Genomic DNA, 15,924 nt, shown 5'->3' with positions numbered 1-15,924 from the left:
GTGGAGGTAGATTGATCAACCCAGCAGAATATTGTCATGCGGTGTGGAGAGTGAACTACTGTCAGTTTTAAATATTTTCCGGTTTCCGGTCGATTTGCAACGAGTATTGAAATACTGGAAGAATCGATAACAAATCCTGGAATGGAAGCCAGTCACAAATATCTTATTTACATTCATAATAATCAATCGCCGCAAATTTTTGCAACGTCCAGAAAATATCTCTGGTGTTTCAGGTGAGCTGAATTAATACAGTATTAGTCTAATAAGCCTTTGCACTTCTCTAACAGACGTCATGTTTGTTAATAATCGAATGTATAATGCAATTATGTTTAACGGAGTAAAATTAACCTCGATCATTCCAATAAGAAGGTGAAAGAGAATCTCCTGTTTTCCTCACAAATTTGTAATATTTGAAAGATATCTGTACCGTTCAACTTCGATTTATTACCGTAGTTACAGATGATCAATGTTGGAAGGATGGTATTGCCGGTCCATCGCAAACAACAACGCAGATGCAGAGGATGACGACGAAGACAGTCCAGAGGAAGAGGCTCCGAATTACAAGGCACAGTACAGAAGCCTAAAACGTAAACTGAAGTTTCTCATTTACGTAAGTGAATGATTGGCTACTGATATCCAAAATATAAATTTAATATCGTGATTGACTAATTGATTGGTTTATTATTAGGAAAATGAATGTTTTCAAGAAGCTCTGAGATCGACGCAAAGGAAATTACTAAAAGTGAACAGAGACAAGAGTTTTCTACTCGATCGATTACTACAGTATGAAAAAGTTGACGCTTCTTTTACCGAAAGTGATGAAACTGAATCATCCGATGACGAAGTCTCTAGACTTGATACTTCCAAAAGGTGTCCTGAAATTTTCCATCCTTACTTATCACTTATGGCAGTTGAACAAAAAAAATTATTTGTGATTGAATTTCAGAAAAAAAATTGAGGCAAACGTTAACAACCATTCGGTTCATCATCAATCAGCACCCATGAAACCTCTCAGTACTAGTAAAAAGAAGAAACCAGTTCCCAAACCACCCAAGGCACAGAATACACCTGCAGTAAGTATTTTTCTTCTTTCAAAGGTGTCTATTTTTCGTCACTCAATGTGAGTCTCTTAGGTCCACTGAAATAATAAAATAATTAATAACAGTATTAAAAGAAAACCTATATGTGTACATTTGTATTGATGGATCATAAGCAGTATTCTTGTTAAAATTCAACATTTTTTCTTTCATGTGAAGGTGCATTCATCCAATAATATGCTACCCATATCGTTGATGTCCGACGGTCATATGACACCAGAAGAAGTAGAACGGCACTTAGAATCACGCCAGACATACCTCGAACTTGTTCCAGAAAAGGCACCGCCCACAGTACCCACAGAAATGTTCAGCAATGATCCTTCACTGGACAGGTGAAACTTGTTTTACTTTATACCAGAATATATACATCCACACGACACTACTTCATTTAATAAATTCTAATCCCTTGCATAAATGATCTTAATTTAATAACATGAAGTATAATTAGATGACATTTTCTTGATGGTTAGTTATATTTATTTTAATTAATATGTGAGTTAATAATTATAAAATATATAAGAATTTTTATAGATTAAATATTATTATTAGTTAACTTGACTTGTGTAAAATTAAAACTTTTAAAAAAAATTTTCCTTGTATTAAAAATCTCTTCTAAAATACTTTTATCTTGACCGAACTTGAGTTTAAGGCTGTAGTTACAATCAAGTCCTTCCAATTCGATGCAGAGTAGTAATTACTGGTAGTTGTATCGTTTTTCAGTGAGTCCAATGAAGTCGGAGAACTGGAGACATCGCCAAGCAATATGGGTGAAGATTGCCTCAGTGTGGACATGACAGCTGAGTGATCTACAGTCACTTATAGTTTACTAATAAATTATAAATTGCACATTCAATTCATACAGTTATCTTTATTTTATTCGAATAATTTAATTGTATCCATTATAATATAAATGAAATGAATCTTTTTACATAAGAACGGAACTTGTTATTCGTACTCATTGAATGATTTTCTCACATCTTTCAATAATTTCCTCCAGATAATTTGCGGCAACAGCCATAGAGAAGTATCAAAGCAATTAAAGAAACGACTCCGTGCTGAATGAAATGTTAAACGAATTTTACGATGATAAATGACTTAGTCCGGCGCGTTTTGCCATAAACAAACGAGAGAAAAAGTGGAAAACGGAAAAGTTAGCTGACTGGTCCCATTGCAGCTGCGTTTGTTGAATTTGATTGAATTGCTATCTACAACATTGTATTTTTCATACAATAATAACTACAACAGCAATACAGGGAAACCTTGGGTAATCATTGTAAGTCAGGCGCATATTCTTGCACATTGAAATTCAAGTCAGTAGATCACTTTATATCAAATTATTTTTTTAATACATCGGTATACGTTTATACAAGAGTAATCCAACGGCGTCGTTACAGTGACGTTAATTTCAAACAAATACTTTGACTTTATACACGCATAACTGTTTACGCAACTATCATGACAGAAAAATGAAGAAAATTTTTACTTGATAGGAAAATATAAAAAATATGATACTCACGATGATTGTGAAAATAATAGCAACAGTAGCATCATTAATAGTAACAATAACGATTGCTGTAATCCTTCCATTAACTGTGATTAACGTCAATTATGTATCTTGTATTTAACAACTTGTACACAATATCGAGACCAGTATTGGTATGCTTAAAGTCGACAAAATAGTAGGTAATTCGGATTCTTATAGCTCTGTACATGATGAATCAGAAATACATTGAATCATACAAAGAATCACAGGGACAATGAAGTTATAACTATTATATAAGTTTAACGTTTATATTACAAATTGTTTCCTGCCCCGCAAGATGAGTTTCCTATCTGCTAGTCACATAAACTGTCGGTCAAACTATGAAACTAAACCAAATTCCGGAGACGCAATTATTAATTAATGGTTTGGCATTTTCTTTGTCAAGAAGAATCTCTGGCAAAACAAATTGTTCAAGATTTGAACGGACATGTTGCTAAATTAATATAAGGGTCGTAACAAATAGAAAAAAATTAAAAAGTCTTGTATTTATTATTTGTGTATAAATATTTTTAAATATGTATATTAAAAACTTACTACACATTTCACGATTATTTTACACATATGAATTTGTTATTCTAATTTTTATCATGACTTGAGTTGATTAAGTAACTTTGTTAATGGACAGGTAGAGGTGTTATTTGAAGGGTTTTCAGAATTGTGATCGCTAAGGTTCATTTCGCCATGATAACCACAACGTGATAAACACCTAAATAAAAATATCCATCTTTTGTGTGGTTCTTACTTTCAAGCCACGATAACACTGTATAAAAGTGTAAACCGGTCTCAACAAATACTAAAAATAGATTAATTCGAATCAATAGCAACAAATACTAATAAGAGCAGATGCTTTGCAGAATTGGAAACTGGATTACGAAAACTCTAGTCATCTTCTGCCGTCTTAAAGTTACTTGAAATGACATTCGCTATCAACGTTCGCTTTACACTACAATAGTTGGACGAGTTTTGTGTGATTACTGCAATACGAAAGAAAGTTTTTTCTTCTTTGCGCATAAAGTATTCGAATTTTACGTAGTACGATAAGTCTCGAGCCAACAACGGTATGAAGTTGTTACTTTTGTTGTATTGTATGATAGGTATTGTTCCGAATATAAGTCGAGGTTTTTTTTGTTGATAACATGACCCCCAAAAAAACGACCTCAATTCATATGCGGGGTCTACTTATATTCGGAATTTTTAGAAAATTTCCTTTACAAACTGAAATTGTTTTTTAAAAACAGTTCAATCATAAAATTAGACCAATGAAATTCACGCTGCGAAATTTTAATCCACCTAAGTTCCATTGATAAATATACCTACTTAAAAAAAAATTGCAATTTATAAATTAATATGTAAATATAATCTTGTGATATCAATTTTGTCATAAAAGGTGACTTATGTTCAGTACCTAAAAAAAAGGCCTGAAATGGAAACTGAGGACTAGGGGTCTTACTCAAATCTTGCACTTATGTCCAGGATCGACGTATCTTCGGAACAATACGTTATGTAATATGCTGCTGTTACAAGACATAGGGTGTAACGAAAATTTTGAAGAGACGTTCCCTACTTCCAATATTTAACAGTATCCGCGAATAGCATGAATATACAGCCAGATTTTCTGGAACTACTCTAGGTTTCTGTCAATATTTGTCTTGTATAGATCTCCAATCCTCGAGGATATGATCGTTGTGAATTCAATAAAATCATGAACCGTGATGTGAATATCCTGGATGACTTTGGGGGAAATACGATATGAAAGCTGTACCGTAGTACCACATCGCGTAAATCATTACATACCAACTGGGACACAGATTGATAGATAATTCAAACAGATATTTCATAACCCGTATAAGTCCCCATGTATTTCGAGTCAACGAAACGTAATATGGCTAGTGGTTTGTTACTGGCCTCCACCCAACCGTACGATGGAATGGAGATTGAAGCTGTGGGTTATACCGATATTTCATAGTTCATATCGTAAACACTTGCACGATCAGGCGTAGGGGTCGTAGGCCTCTGAGATCTTGAATCACTAGGCGCAGCTACCATTTCCATAGAATCCGTCATTTCCAGAGCCCTTACGAACGACATTGGCCTGCGACGTCCGTCGCCCGATGTCGGAGTTGTCGGCGTGGCCATAGTTTTTCTCTTCACTTGAGGAGACTGGTGGGGCTGATGAGGTGGGAAGACTGGAACACCGCCACGCATTGCAGGGTGATAAACTGCTCTAGGAGCATTGGTATATGGTTGCTGTGTAGGACTAGTGGGATTTGAACGATAGTAATCGTAAGGTGGGGGAGGTCGTTGGGAGGGAGATTGATGAACCGGAATACCAGCTGGAACTGGATAGCTGCCTGGCGAGGTATCCTTCCACATGTAAACACCTCGCTGCGGAGAGCTGGCTAATTCTCGGATATTGTCAACAGTATTTGTTGTCCTGGCATAAGGGAGATCATTTCCCTGGCGTACTAATTCACCTTCAGAAAGAAAACGTCTTTGGGGACTGTAGTTTGTTGCTGCCCCTGTGCCATTGTTACCCTGGGGGCCATGGAGGGTTTGTTGTATGTCATAGTATGTAGGAGCTTCGGTTACACCGATGAAATCTGGTCGGCGTACCTGCGTCGGTGTTCCAGGATTGGATCTGTAACACAGACATTCCATTCACCTATTTAGTCTTGATCATTGAGCGTCAACTAGCGTTACCATGTATGTAACATAGCAATGTACAGTGAACCAACGGGTATGCGAGTGCTGAGCATTGCAGCCACACAAATACGGCTCTGGCGAGACATACAGGAGCAGCGCGTCATTCCTGTTCAAAAAATTTAAGGCAACTAGTGAAGTAAATGAAAATACATAGCAATACCTAAGTGTGTACAAGAAAGCAGAATTTTTAAACTACAGTAGGTCCTCATAGGATCAAGTTCGTGTTTACCTGCCATAGGTCGCAACATGTCGCCAGAACAGCTCCTTGGAGTTACCACCCCCTGCGGTGGGACACAAACTTATCGATATACCATATACCTGTACCTTTCGTACATGCAGACTAACGCACTAGAATATTTTCGTTTCTCATAGTACGCCGTTATAATACCGTCTGTATAACTTTAAAATTCAACCTGTATGACGTGATAGCTACGCGTGCACTGGTCGTGAAAAATTTGTATTTTTGTTTGCCATTTGAAGAACGAAAAATTTCAATTTAAAAACGTAAAAACTCCATAGATCGTAATATAGGTGATTCAATGAAGACATAATCCTTTCGACAAGAAACTTTTAAGCTACTGCACGAAAGAAAAACGAATTGTTTCAGAAACTGAATATCATCGTCGGTTCATTTTTCAATTGGTTCCATCATTGGACGAAGCAAAGCGTGAAACAGCTATCACGATCGCCGTAGATAATTATTTGTATACACAAAAAGCTGTGAAAAGACGTATGTGTAGACACAAAGATAGTTTTAGTTAAAGAAATTTTCTTGCACATTCAAGATGGAACTGTGTGAATAACAACTGTGAAATAAACAGAAATTAAGTAGCAATAAACATATTGCCATCACTTGTATTAGGCATTTTGTTCTTGAAGGAAAATAACATTCGTGTGGTAAATATATTCATGTATGTCGATAAAAACATACCTGCGAATGGGGCTGGAAATAGCAAGCGGTGTTGGTACCCCGATGGCTTTGATGCGTTGTTGCATGGTAGGACTAGCCCCAACTTGTCCTTGACCACGTTGAGGTCCTTGGGCTGGAGAACCGCCACCTGCCTCTGGTGACAGAGGATCAGGAGTATGACTTCGGGATCCATCCATGCCTCTGGAATACCAAATGAGTTTTCAATTACCATTGAAGGTTTTGTTCAACGAAATATACCGACAACATGGAGGAACATAAGAAAACTTTGTATCACACGGATGGTGTCATTATTCACATCATAACTTATTTCGCATGAATTCAAACGTAGAATCAGTAGGACAAATATCAAACCTTGGCCTTGGGTGTGGACTGCCTCTAGGGTAATGCATTGGATGACGATGTTGCGACGATGGCGGGTGCCTTGGAGAATCACTACCTTCTACAGGTGGTAGAAAGAAGTTGCTTTTAGACCCATGTCGCTGTAATGGTGGTGTTGGTTCACAATCAGCTGATTGCGAAGCTGTCGGCTCCATATCTGTGTCCGACCCATCTCGACCAGGAGACAACTGCAGTTGGAAAATAATGTTGCATCACTGATTTACTAGAATTAGTCAGAACCAGTATTTGTGCGTAATCTAATATCTTCTAGAAAACGAACTAAAGACTGCTGTGAGTATCATAAAATTTTCACCGACTATGCAAACGAATTGAATATTAACTTAAAAAATGATAAATTGGAGAAATGTAATAAGCTAAATTTTAAAGATGAATAGAATTCTTCATTCCATTAGAAAATCAGCATGCTTGAACAGTCATATTTGTGCACTAAATTTTATAATAGACCCTTGAATAATGAAACATGCTAAATTTCTGACTCATTTGATGATCCTTTAGGTATAGGGTTGTTTTAGACTGAACAGGACTTCAGTCATAATAGAAACCGATAAGTTCGAAATACGAACAAATACAGGTCGTGATTACCCTAATGAGAATTAAAATTTGTTTGGAAGGAGACAAGGAGGTACTTTACGTGAAAATACGCATTGTGGTTAAACATGGTTGTATGATGAAAGGTGGATTGATACGGGAGGTGAACGGGAGTCTAGCATATGTGCCTTGGTCTGTTTCTATCATAGTCCTCAGATGTTGGAGTTCCCTGTGAAGTAGTACTCAGACTCTAAAGAATAATAATTATGCAATAAGTGGTAGTCAGTATTTCAGTAATCACATAAGTAAATCGATTGTGAATTATTGCTATGAAAGACTCTAGCAGTACAATTTGCAATGTAGAATATAAGTTAAAGATAAAAATTGATTTATTTTTACAGGTAAGCAAAGATACCTATTTTAGAAGTAGAGGCTCTACATGATAATCTTTAGAAAATCCGAATGAAAAATTCTTCCATCAAAATTCATCCCCGACGAAATTAAGTGTAGCATATAATTAACTACTATCCATCTAGAGCACACGAGCAACGTCAAATATTAGACTAAGGCTGAAGGTCGAAGAGAGATAAGTAAAAAAAAAAAGCAGATCATGCTGATAAAAGTGTGTTTCTTCACGCAATGAAGTTTTCCTACCCTTTTTTCCAGTGTTCAATTATTAGCATATCAGATACTGATAAGAATACATTAAGTAACGAGCAGAGAAGGCAAAATATGATGCGATAAAATATGTAGGTACGTTGAAATTCTACATCAATTAACAATTTATTTTGATTCATGCATTCAGCTTTAATACCTTGAATTGTTTACTTTCAGATAACCAGTATCAAAGGATGATTACGACTACAGCAGATTTATACTTGACCGCCGCTACTGATACTGTACTCGAGTTTTAATCGTAAAAAGCAATAATCAATCTATGCACGAGGCTATAACACTATTATAATATAAGTACAGAAAGACGATTACCGCAGTTGCGAACCGATTACATGATACGAATCTGAGACCTTTCGTAGAATTTTAGAACAGCGCATTAATTAAGTGAAAATTTACAAACCAGACTGATTATTGAATCATTGATGAAGCATCCAATGTTTACTGAATAACACTGAGAAAATACGATCTTTAAAACATTGAGATACTGCGCGTAATGACAGCATAGGATTAAGAGAAAAAAGGACTAATGCATCAAGAACCAATCAAGTAAGACCCTCGTGCAGAGATTGAAATTAAATGGTGTTGCACTAGCTCTTACCTTATTGTAAGCATTTGAACTGGCATTTCTAACACCGTTGCTGCTATCCATGTAGGTTTTTACCTGGTTTTCGCTATCTATAGTAGATATCTCTGAGGTGCACGCTCCGCGCCTTTTCCCTGAATATTTTTCAGGTTTTATTAAACTGAAATCATAAAGTAAGACATTGAATATATTTTGCACAGACGTTGGGATTGTTTACTATCGGGATTGTATACCACATTGGAATTTTGGAATTTATATTTCAATTTTTGGTGCTGGAAAAGTGTAATGCATGATCTACAGTGGATCTCTATTCTCTATCTTACTCTCTCTCTTACCTCGGATATTGTGGACCAAATTGCGTATAACAACAATTATGTAAAAACCCTCGAGAAAATGGATTGTAACCTCCTTTAAACTTTCCAGTCACTTGCTCGTTTGTTGTGCGACCTCTGGACACAAGTACTATGTGAAATCCAGTTAATCCAAATATGGGAATGAAAAGTAGTGTTACCACACCCATTAATACCATACTGTTGTGTGAAGGTAAAGGATGATACGAGCAAGATTGTAGATTCTCATATTTCTAAAATACACATGTGTTTAAATCTACATCTACATAATTAGTTTAAACAAAACAAGTCAAATATAAATTCTGATTAGAAAAAGGATACGCAACGATCGTGTCTACTTCACCTAGCTTTTCTTTCTTCTCGAGAACAAAGTACAGACAAAGTCCGAATATACTGAGCATATGAAAGCTGAGCGACATTAGAAAAAAGAAAAAGAACCTGTAGTTTCTTCGACCAATGCAATTATTTACCCATGGACAGTGATGATCAAATGTCTGTAATAAATGAATATTTTTCACTGAAATTAGTGAGTTTTCTTTGGCTTTGCTGAAATTTTGCAGAAATGTGAAAATCGGTATTTACCTCTATGCAATGATTGCAAACACTGCAGTGCGAACACCGCGGGGGTCTATAGAATTTGCAAGTGACACACCATTTCATGCGCACGGTTATTCCATTTATTTCAACATTTTTGTAAAGTGGAGCTCGAAAATCATCTTCTCTGTCTTCGTCTGGAGGTGCTGAAGTTTAAAATTCATGTACAGCTGTTATAAATGAACTATTGTTGAAAGTGCAGCGATGAGATTGTCGTTGATGTCAATGAATCGCATATCTACAATATGTCCTCCGTGTTTCGCACATACCTTTTGGTATAACACCAGGGTCCATGAAGGTAGCCAGTGTAAAGTTTGCCAAAACAAAGAATGTAATGACTCCTTGGAGCGCGGGTACCCATATATAATTGGATATGTAATACCGGCATCTGAAAATATTGTTCAACTGTTACATAGCTGGGGTTACATTACGATGAAAGACTGATAACGAGATTTCTCTTATCAATTAAGCAGATATGCATATACGAGTGATTGTAAATCGAAGAAAGATGTGAGATAAATATTTTCTCAACATAAGACCTTATCAGCTAATTATGTGACACATAATGAATGTATATTTATGAGTAAAGCCATGTGGTTAGTACGGTGAAAGTGAAAATATAAAAATCATAGGAGTTGATGACGACACGATGACTCAATTACTGAGAAAATGTAGAAAGCTGTTAATCAAGACTGCAGGATAAATTCTTTCATCACCTCCTAGGTTAGCTGAGCTGAATTTAAAAGAAATGAAGTGGAGGAAGTTTCAACATTTCTGGTATACCTTAAAGTCGATATCCAGGTAGAATTTAACATTGAAAGACGACTTACGGGAAGTAGAAGAAGAGTGTGGTAGTGCTAAGTAGAAGCGTCCACGCGAACGTTGCTGGCAGGTATCTTGTTTTCACATCGCATTTCGGCATTCTGTAGGCTCCTTTTCGAGATCCACAAACGATCAACAATTCCAAATTATTAATGGGGAAGATTTCTGCTACAAGAAAACATGGCCGCATATACCGATACAAGTTAATTGCGATCCGAACAAACTTGCAGCCCGAACTTCCATCGTCACTATTTCCTATTATGATGGCTGAAACCTTGTCGTTCACATCCTCTACCACTTGTGTTATTTTAATAAAAACATTCCTAATATAATTAATATTCAATCGCTCCCCCGTACACGATCCATGGAGGTAAAAGGCATGAACACACACACCGCTCTGGTGACATATGCCGTAGGTGGCCGCGGGGACGTAAATTTGTGTGAAACGAAACCGAATGAAGTAACTTGACAATCGTTGGCTCTGACGTGTTAGGACTGCCAACCTGGTTTAGATTCCGTAATGAATTTTGTCGGCACAGCGATAGATTAGATTCCTGTATTACCATCGATAGACAGCTCGTTCTTCAGTCAACGCCTCTTTGCGTAAATCTAGATTCATGTTTGCGTAATTGTAAACCAGGTCCTCATCTAACGCAACGCAAAGTGTGTTACGACATTAATTGGAATTATAATATTGATATCGCACACATTTTTTTAAAAATACGGATAAAAATGGTCGAGAACGTTGTCATTTTAAACAATGAGGACTTCGATTCTAATGGTAAGAAAAACCGATTTGAATTTTAAACAAAGCACACAATTTTTGAAACGTTCTAACTTCTCGCCGAACGTTTTGTAAGCGTTGCAAAAAGCGGTTCGTCCAGATTTTAAAATACGCAATTATTCTATCGATCATTTTCCGACCACGTTTCTTTAACTTGATAAAGATAAACATGTTGAGCAAAAATTAAGAACAATCTTTTTCATCTTTGATGATTTTTCCCCTAATCTACAAAGAATCCGTAGTAATCACAGTTAACCGTTGCTCTCAACTTTCAGACAAATTTGTATGGGACAGATCTATGACTTTAGCTTTGATTCAGGAGTACAAACGATTTCAACAGAATTTCAAGGATCCAAGCTTAAAGAAAAAATTGATATGGAAGAACATGGCTGCTTGCCTTCATGCCCGAGGCTACACCAATGTTACGGATGACGCGTGTGACAAGAAATGGCGAAATTTGAAAAAGACTTTTAAGGACATATATACAGGCCAGCGTCGCAAAAATAATGGAAAATGGGCATATTATGATGTATTAGAAGACGTGTTGGGGAAAGACCCAAAGATATTAAATGCTTTGATCGAGCATACTGTAGTTGATAATTCACCAGCAATACCTAAACACCCCGTTGTCCACAAGTACAAAACTGCAGGTCTGTGGTGATACCTTCGTTCCGTAATATTGATTACTGAGAAGTATAAATTATGACACTTGAAGATTTGAATAAGGTTCCAATAACTTCAACATAAATTAAAAAATTTTCAGATGGCCAAAATGTACATGTTAAAGTTGTAGACGTAGGAGAAATCACCCACTTGCTAGATGGGCAAGAAGCATGTGAATTAACAGATGCAGTTGAGGATACAGAAGATGAGAATAGCTCGGTAGAGATTGTTTGTGGAGAGTACAGTGGGGATCAGCAGATAGGAATAGAAGTTGATCAAAATCAGCAACAGCCACCACTCTGGTTTGCTTATTTTTTGACAGAGTACAGAGAACGTGAGCAGAGGCATTTAAAATTGCTGCAAAGTATGCACGAGGATATTCTTGCTATGGAAAACAAAAAGGTCACACTGCTGGAAAAACTACTTGATAAGTTCAATTCTTCCACTAATCAGAATGCGCAAAGTAATAATTCACATATCCCAAATGTAAATATTATGTGCGAAGATGGTAGCAATTTATAATTTGATATTCTGTAATAGAAAGTAAGATATGTAAAAACTTTTAGTTATTTAAGATTAAAAACGATTGTACAGTAAGAACATATTAAAGTGTGTATGTAAGCTCCACAGTGACTATAGGTCGTAATTTCGGACGTTTTGTGCAATATAGGTAACTTAGATGAACATTCAATTTTTAGCAATCACTTTGAGGAGCAAAACTATTCACATTTGAATATACCGCACTGTCAATGACTATGTCAATGTGATAAATATGTAGGATGTATATACATACCGTATTGTTCCAAATATAAGACAACCCCTGATTCTGAGAGTATTTCACGGTGTTTTTCTTAGTTACCCGCATATAAGACGTTTACGCATATAAGACGAGGACGATTTTGGCCGATGCTGTTAACGACAAAAAAAATTCGGGTTATATTCGGAATAATACGGTATATTTAAAATTTATTTTTCAATTTTTTATGTTTTGAAAAATCTACAAACAGTTCGAATATATATAATATGTAGAATTTGTATTGCACTTTTAATGCAATCATCCAGTTTGATTGCCAGCTGCTTTTGCTTTGGAGAACCTTTCTAAGTAAATTACAAGTTCGCAATGTTTAGTATATGGGAACATGTCAACCGGCACAGCTTTAATTGGAATCAACGGCTCACCCTGATATTGCTTTGATGTTGGTCGTGCTAGATCTATTAGATTTTTAATCGCAGCTTTTGGATCGCATGAAATGTATACTAATTTATGCAGTCTTTTTGCCTTTCGTAAAGTTATCAAGGCTCGTTGATCTAGAAATATTGAAATCAGAGGTTAAATTAATTTGTTTTTAAAATGAAAGTTTAATGGAAAAATAGAACTGCAAATATACTCACGGAGACCAGCTCGTGGTGGATCAACTATGGCAATGAGATTATGTTTAGTTGCACGTTGAATAACCGGTGACAAAATATCTTCCGCTTTGCCAACGAAAAATTCACAATTTGTTATGCCATTTGTCAAAGTATTTTGTTTAGCGTCTTTTATTGCATCATCTATCATTTCCAAACCCAAGACTTCACCGCAGTACTGTAAATTTTATTCTGTATATGAAAATAAACCTGTAATTTTTACTATACATATAATAGAAATAAACAACTTGTTTTAAATTTTAAATTAATTATTATTGATTATACGAAATACGAAACGAAATTTATGCCAAATGAGGCAAAAGTGAAGCATAAAGATTGCACTGGCAAGTACGAACTTTTGAAAATGAAATGCCAATAGTTCCTGTGCCACAACAAACGTCTAGAACCGTAGTATCCAATGTTGGCTGGGCGAGATCAATGGCTGCTTTATACAGTACCTCGGCCCCCAAGGTATTGATTTGGAAAAAAGCTCTTGGAGATACTCTAAACTTCATGCCTAGTAGTTCTTCTTCTATGTATTCTGTTCCGCTCAAATGATCTAAGATGATACCGCCTTCACCACCCACATCTCTGTGACAGAAAGCAAGCTATAATTGCATGAAACGTGGATTTGGTACCAAATGTTGTACGAAAAATGCAGCAATAACTGCTCTTTTGAGGCATCGAGCGTAAATAATTGACAAACCTTCTTGTAATTGTTTGAAAATAAAGTGAAGTGACATTTGCTTTGGCACCTTCATCGCTGTTAAAAAATTCCCGAATTTCGGCTTTCAGTTGGATTAATTGACCTTGGTTTAGATCTTGAGGATGTATCGTTACAATCAGCATTAATTGGTCTGATCGTGAAGTTCGTGCAGTAACTTGTCTCCAGTAGCCACTGTGATTTACTGGATCAAATACATCCAATTTTGATTTTCTAACAAATCCCTCAAATACCTATTACATTGACAGAAAACCTAATGTATCATACATCTACCTTATGTTATTTAGCTGAGAAATTTACTTTACGATCTTTTAATATTAATTTGAAAATTAGGTAGCCCCTACATGGTTGTTTGTGGCTTACTTTAACAGCATCAATCATTCGTTGAGGAATGTGTTTAAGATCTTCAACAGGACCGACTGCGGTGCATCCTGCTGCGTAACTGGATAATCTGAATCCGATTGTAACGGTGCCACTCATTTCACTTTTTCCTATTAATTCAGTAAATCCAGATAAAAGATTTCTATGATTTTATGTACAGTGATGCAACTTTCTAGAATTTTTGATGCTTGTGCAGAACTTGATGGATATTGATGCTTCTTACCAATTGTAAACTCACACTTGTTCCTGTAACCATCTATCATATCTGCTCTAAGTATCGGTTGTACGTCGCACAATAATCCTTGGTGTAATCCCTTTTGCGACTCAATCCAATCAGTGAGATCACTGTTTTCCTTACTCATCTGTTGCCCCAATTTTTTCAGCACGGACTTTATCTCATTCTCTTTTAACTTCAGCTATAAAATACGATTTCCCCTTGTTACTTTAAATTCCACTTTTAGAACATAATATCCTTCAAAACTTATATATTATATTGCTAAGTAATGTGTTGGATACGTAGCACTCGTTAATGCAAAATACTTATTAAAATATGGAATAATACAGGTAACTTAGCAGGTCTTCAGGAATAAATGTTCAAATTATGTACACGTGCTCACCTGATCGTCATAAGGCATATCCCACAAAGGTGTAGTACTCATTTTAATTCTCTCAGCTGGTGGAATTGCGTCAGCGTCATCATCCTTTTTTTTCTTCTTGCTTGAATCTTCCTCTCTTTCCATTTTCCGTTTGACAAATGGATCTGGAGCAGGTTTCGCTGACTGCAAATAAGACAAAAAAATTGAATTACGATTTATAGCCTGCTAGACATACCGGCAAGAGGTTGACGTTTTTACCTGGGCTGTGAGCTTGGAGTTTTTCCAAGATAGTCCATTTATGGCAGCGATGGCTTTTTTACGGTCCTCCTCGTTGCGAAAACAGACGTACACCCAACCACTGCCTCGCTTCGGTGGCTTCACTTTACTTAAACGTAACTCCAGCCTTTCAGTTAAGAGCCTCTTGAATTCGCTAATACCGTAATACTTCGGGAGACCGCGTACTTCTATCTTAAATTTTTCCGAAGTAAAGTCAGCTCTGTCCAAATATGCGTAAGGATTTTTCTGGTCTTCGACATGTTTCACAGCGACCGTTGATTCACGTGTATTTTCGTTGCTCATATTTACGCCTGTTCTAACCAACAATTTCAATTTATAAAATCAAAATATAATCACAATTTTTAACTTTTATGCTCTGTTATTGACTTAACCTACCACAGGTTATGTTAGCTTGAGCTATGTGAGCTTACTTTCCGTGTCCTACCACCGAACTGCAGCGTCAAACCAAGACCGTGGTTGGGTGATACCAAGGGCTGCTGTTTCGACCAGATCATGAAGACTACCAGATGCTGCAGGAGCTTCATACGCCATCTTGAATTTATGGGAGAATTTGTTCTTGTCAAACAAGTCGGTTATTTTCAACTTTTCACTAAAAACCGTAATAATTAAACTTACAGAAAATATAATTCTCTACAGTTTTGGTTTCTACCATTTTTCTCCTAGAGTACATATTTTCTTACTTCTGCCCAAGGTAGAGAGGGGTGTAAAAGAAGTCACATTTCGAGTCACGCATTATTGTTTTTTTGCAATCTATTATGGTGGGTTTGGATCCATAATCACTGTTCTATTTGGACTTCAATGTAAAATATTAGTAACGAATAAGTAAAATGTAGTGGGATACATACAT

The 15,924-nt window shown here is 36.3% G+C and overlaps 4 protein-coding genes across 6 annotated transcripts; 2 read left to right on the top strand and 2 right to left on the bottom strand.

The window, feature by feature from the left end:
• Positions 1-82: 82 nt before the first annotated feature.
• On the top strand, positions 83-2,206 carry LOC124180388 (INO80 complex subunit E). Of its 3 annotated transcripts, none has more exons than XM_046565842.1 (6): positions 83-233; positions 454-610; positions 689-870; positions 947-1,073; positions 1,257-1,429; positions 1,802-2,206. In XM_046565842.1, exons 2-6 carry the CDS (start codon positions 467-469, stop codon positions 1,818-1,820), a joined length of 645 nt encoding a protein of 214 aa, XP_046421798.1. In that variant the 5' UTR covers positions 83-233; positions 454-466; the 3' UTR covers positions 1,821-2,206. The 3 variants fall into 3 exon arrangements, with proteins under 3 accessions (XP_046421798.1, XP_046421796.1, XP_046421797.1); XM_046565840.1 differs by having other exon boundaries at positions 85-233; positions 1,818-2,206; XM_046565841.1 differs by having other exon boundaries at positions 116-233; positions 460-610; positions 1,818-2,206.
• Positions 2,207-2,402: 196 nt separating this feature from the next.
• LOC124180377 (palmitoyltransferase ZDHHC8) lies at positions 2,403-10,735 on the bottom strand. The gene is made up of 9 exons (XM_046565819.1): positions 10,234-10,735; positions 9,673-9,791; positions 9,392-9,549; positions 9,131-9,303; positions 8,795-8,989; positions 8,475-8,619; positions 6,626-6,840; positions 6,275-6,454; positions 2,403-5,278 (listed from the first exon to the last, which is right to left on the bottom strand). The coding sequence occupies exons 1-9, from the start codon at positions 10,413-10,415 to the stop codon at positions 4,588-4,590; spliced, it is 2,058 nt and encodes a 685-aa protein (XP_046421775.1). The 5' UTR covers positions 10,416-10,735; the 3' UTR covers positions 2,403-4,587.
• Positions 10,736-10,823: 88 nt separating this feature from the next.
• LOC124180387 lies at positions 10,824-13,149 on the top strand. Its single transcript, XM_046565839.1, has 3 exons — positions 10,824-11,006; positions 11,285-11,659; positions 11,773-13,149. The coding sequence occupies exons 1-3, from the start codon at positions 10,958-10,960 to the stop codon at positions 12,192-12,194; spliced, it is 846 nt and encodes a 281-aa protein (XP_046421795.1). The 5' UTR covers positions 10,824-10,957; the 3' UTR covers positions 12,195-13,149.
• On the bottom strand, positions 12,585-15,826 carry LOC124180378 (tRNA (uracil-5-)-methyltransferase homolog A-like). The gene is made up of 10 exons (XM_046565821.1): positions 15,693-15,826; positions 15,488-15,608; positions 15,039-15,377; positions 14,802-14,963; positions 14,408-14,600; positions 14,167-14,294; positions 13,786-14,036; positions 13,436-13,670; positions 13,065-13,257; positions 12,585-12,980 (listed from the first exon to the last, which is right to left on the bottom strand). Exons 2-10 carry the CDS (start codon positions 15,599-15,601, stop codon positions 12,727-12,729), a joined length of 1,869 nt encoding a protein of 622 aa, XP_046421777.1. The 5' UTR covers positions 15,602-15,608; positions 15,693-15,826; the 3' UTR covers positions 12,585-12,726.
• Positions 15,827-15,924: the final 98 nt, after the last annotated feature.

This window comes from Neodiprion fabricii, chromosome 4 (genome assembly GCF_021155785.1).
Source record: "Neodiprion fabricii isolate iyNeoFabr1 chromosome 4, iyNeoFabr1.1, whole genome shotgun sequence".
Taxonomy (NCBI): Eukaryota; Metazoa; Arthropoda; class Insecta; order Hymenoptera; family Diprionidae; genus Neodiprion; species Neodiprion fabricii.
The sequence above is the reverse complement of the archived record's forward strand: the minus strand, read 5'-3'. Positions and strand labels throughout refer to the sequence as shown.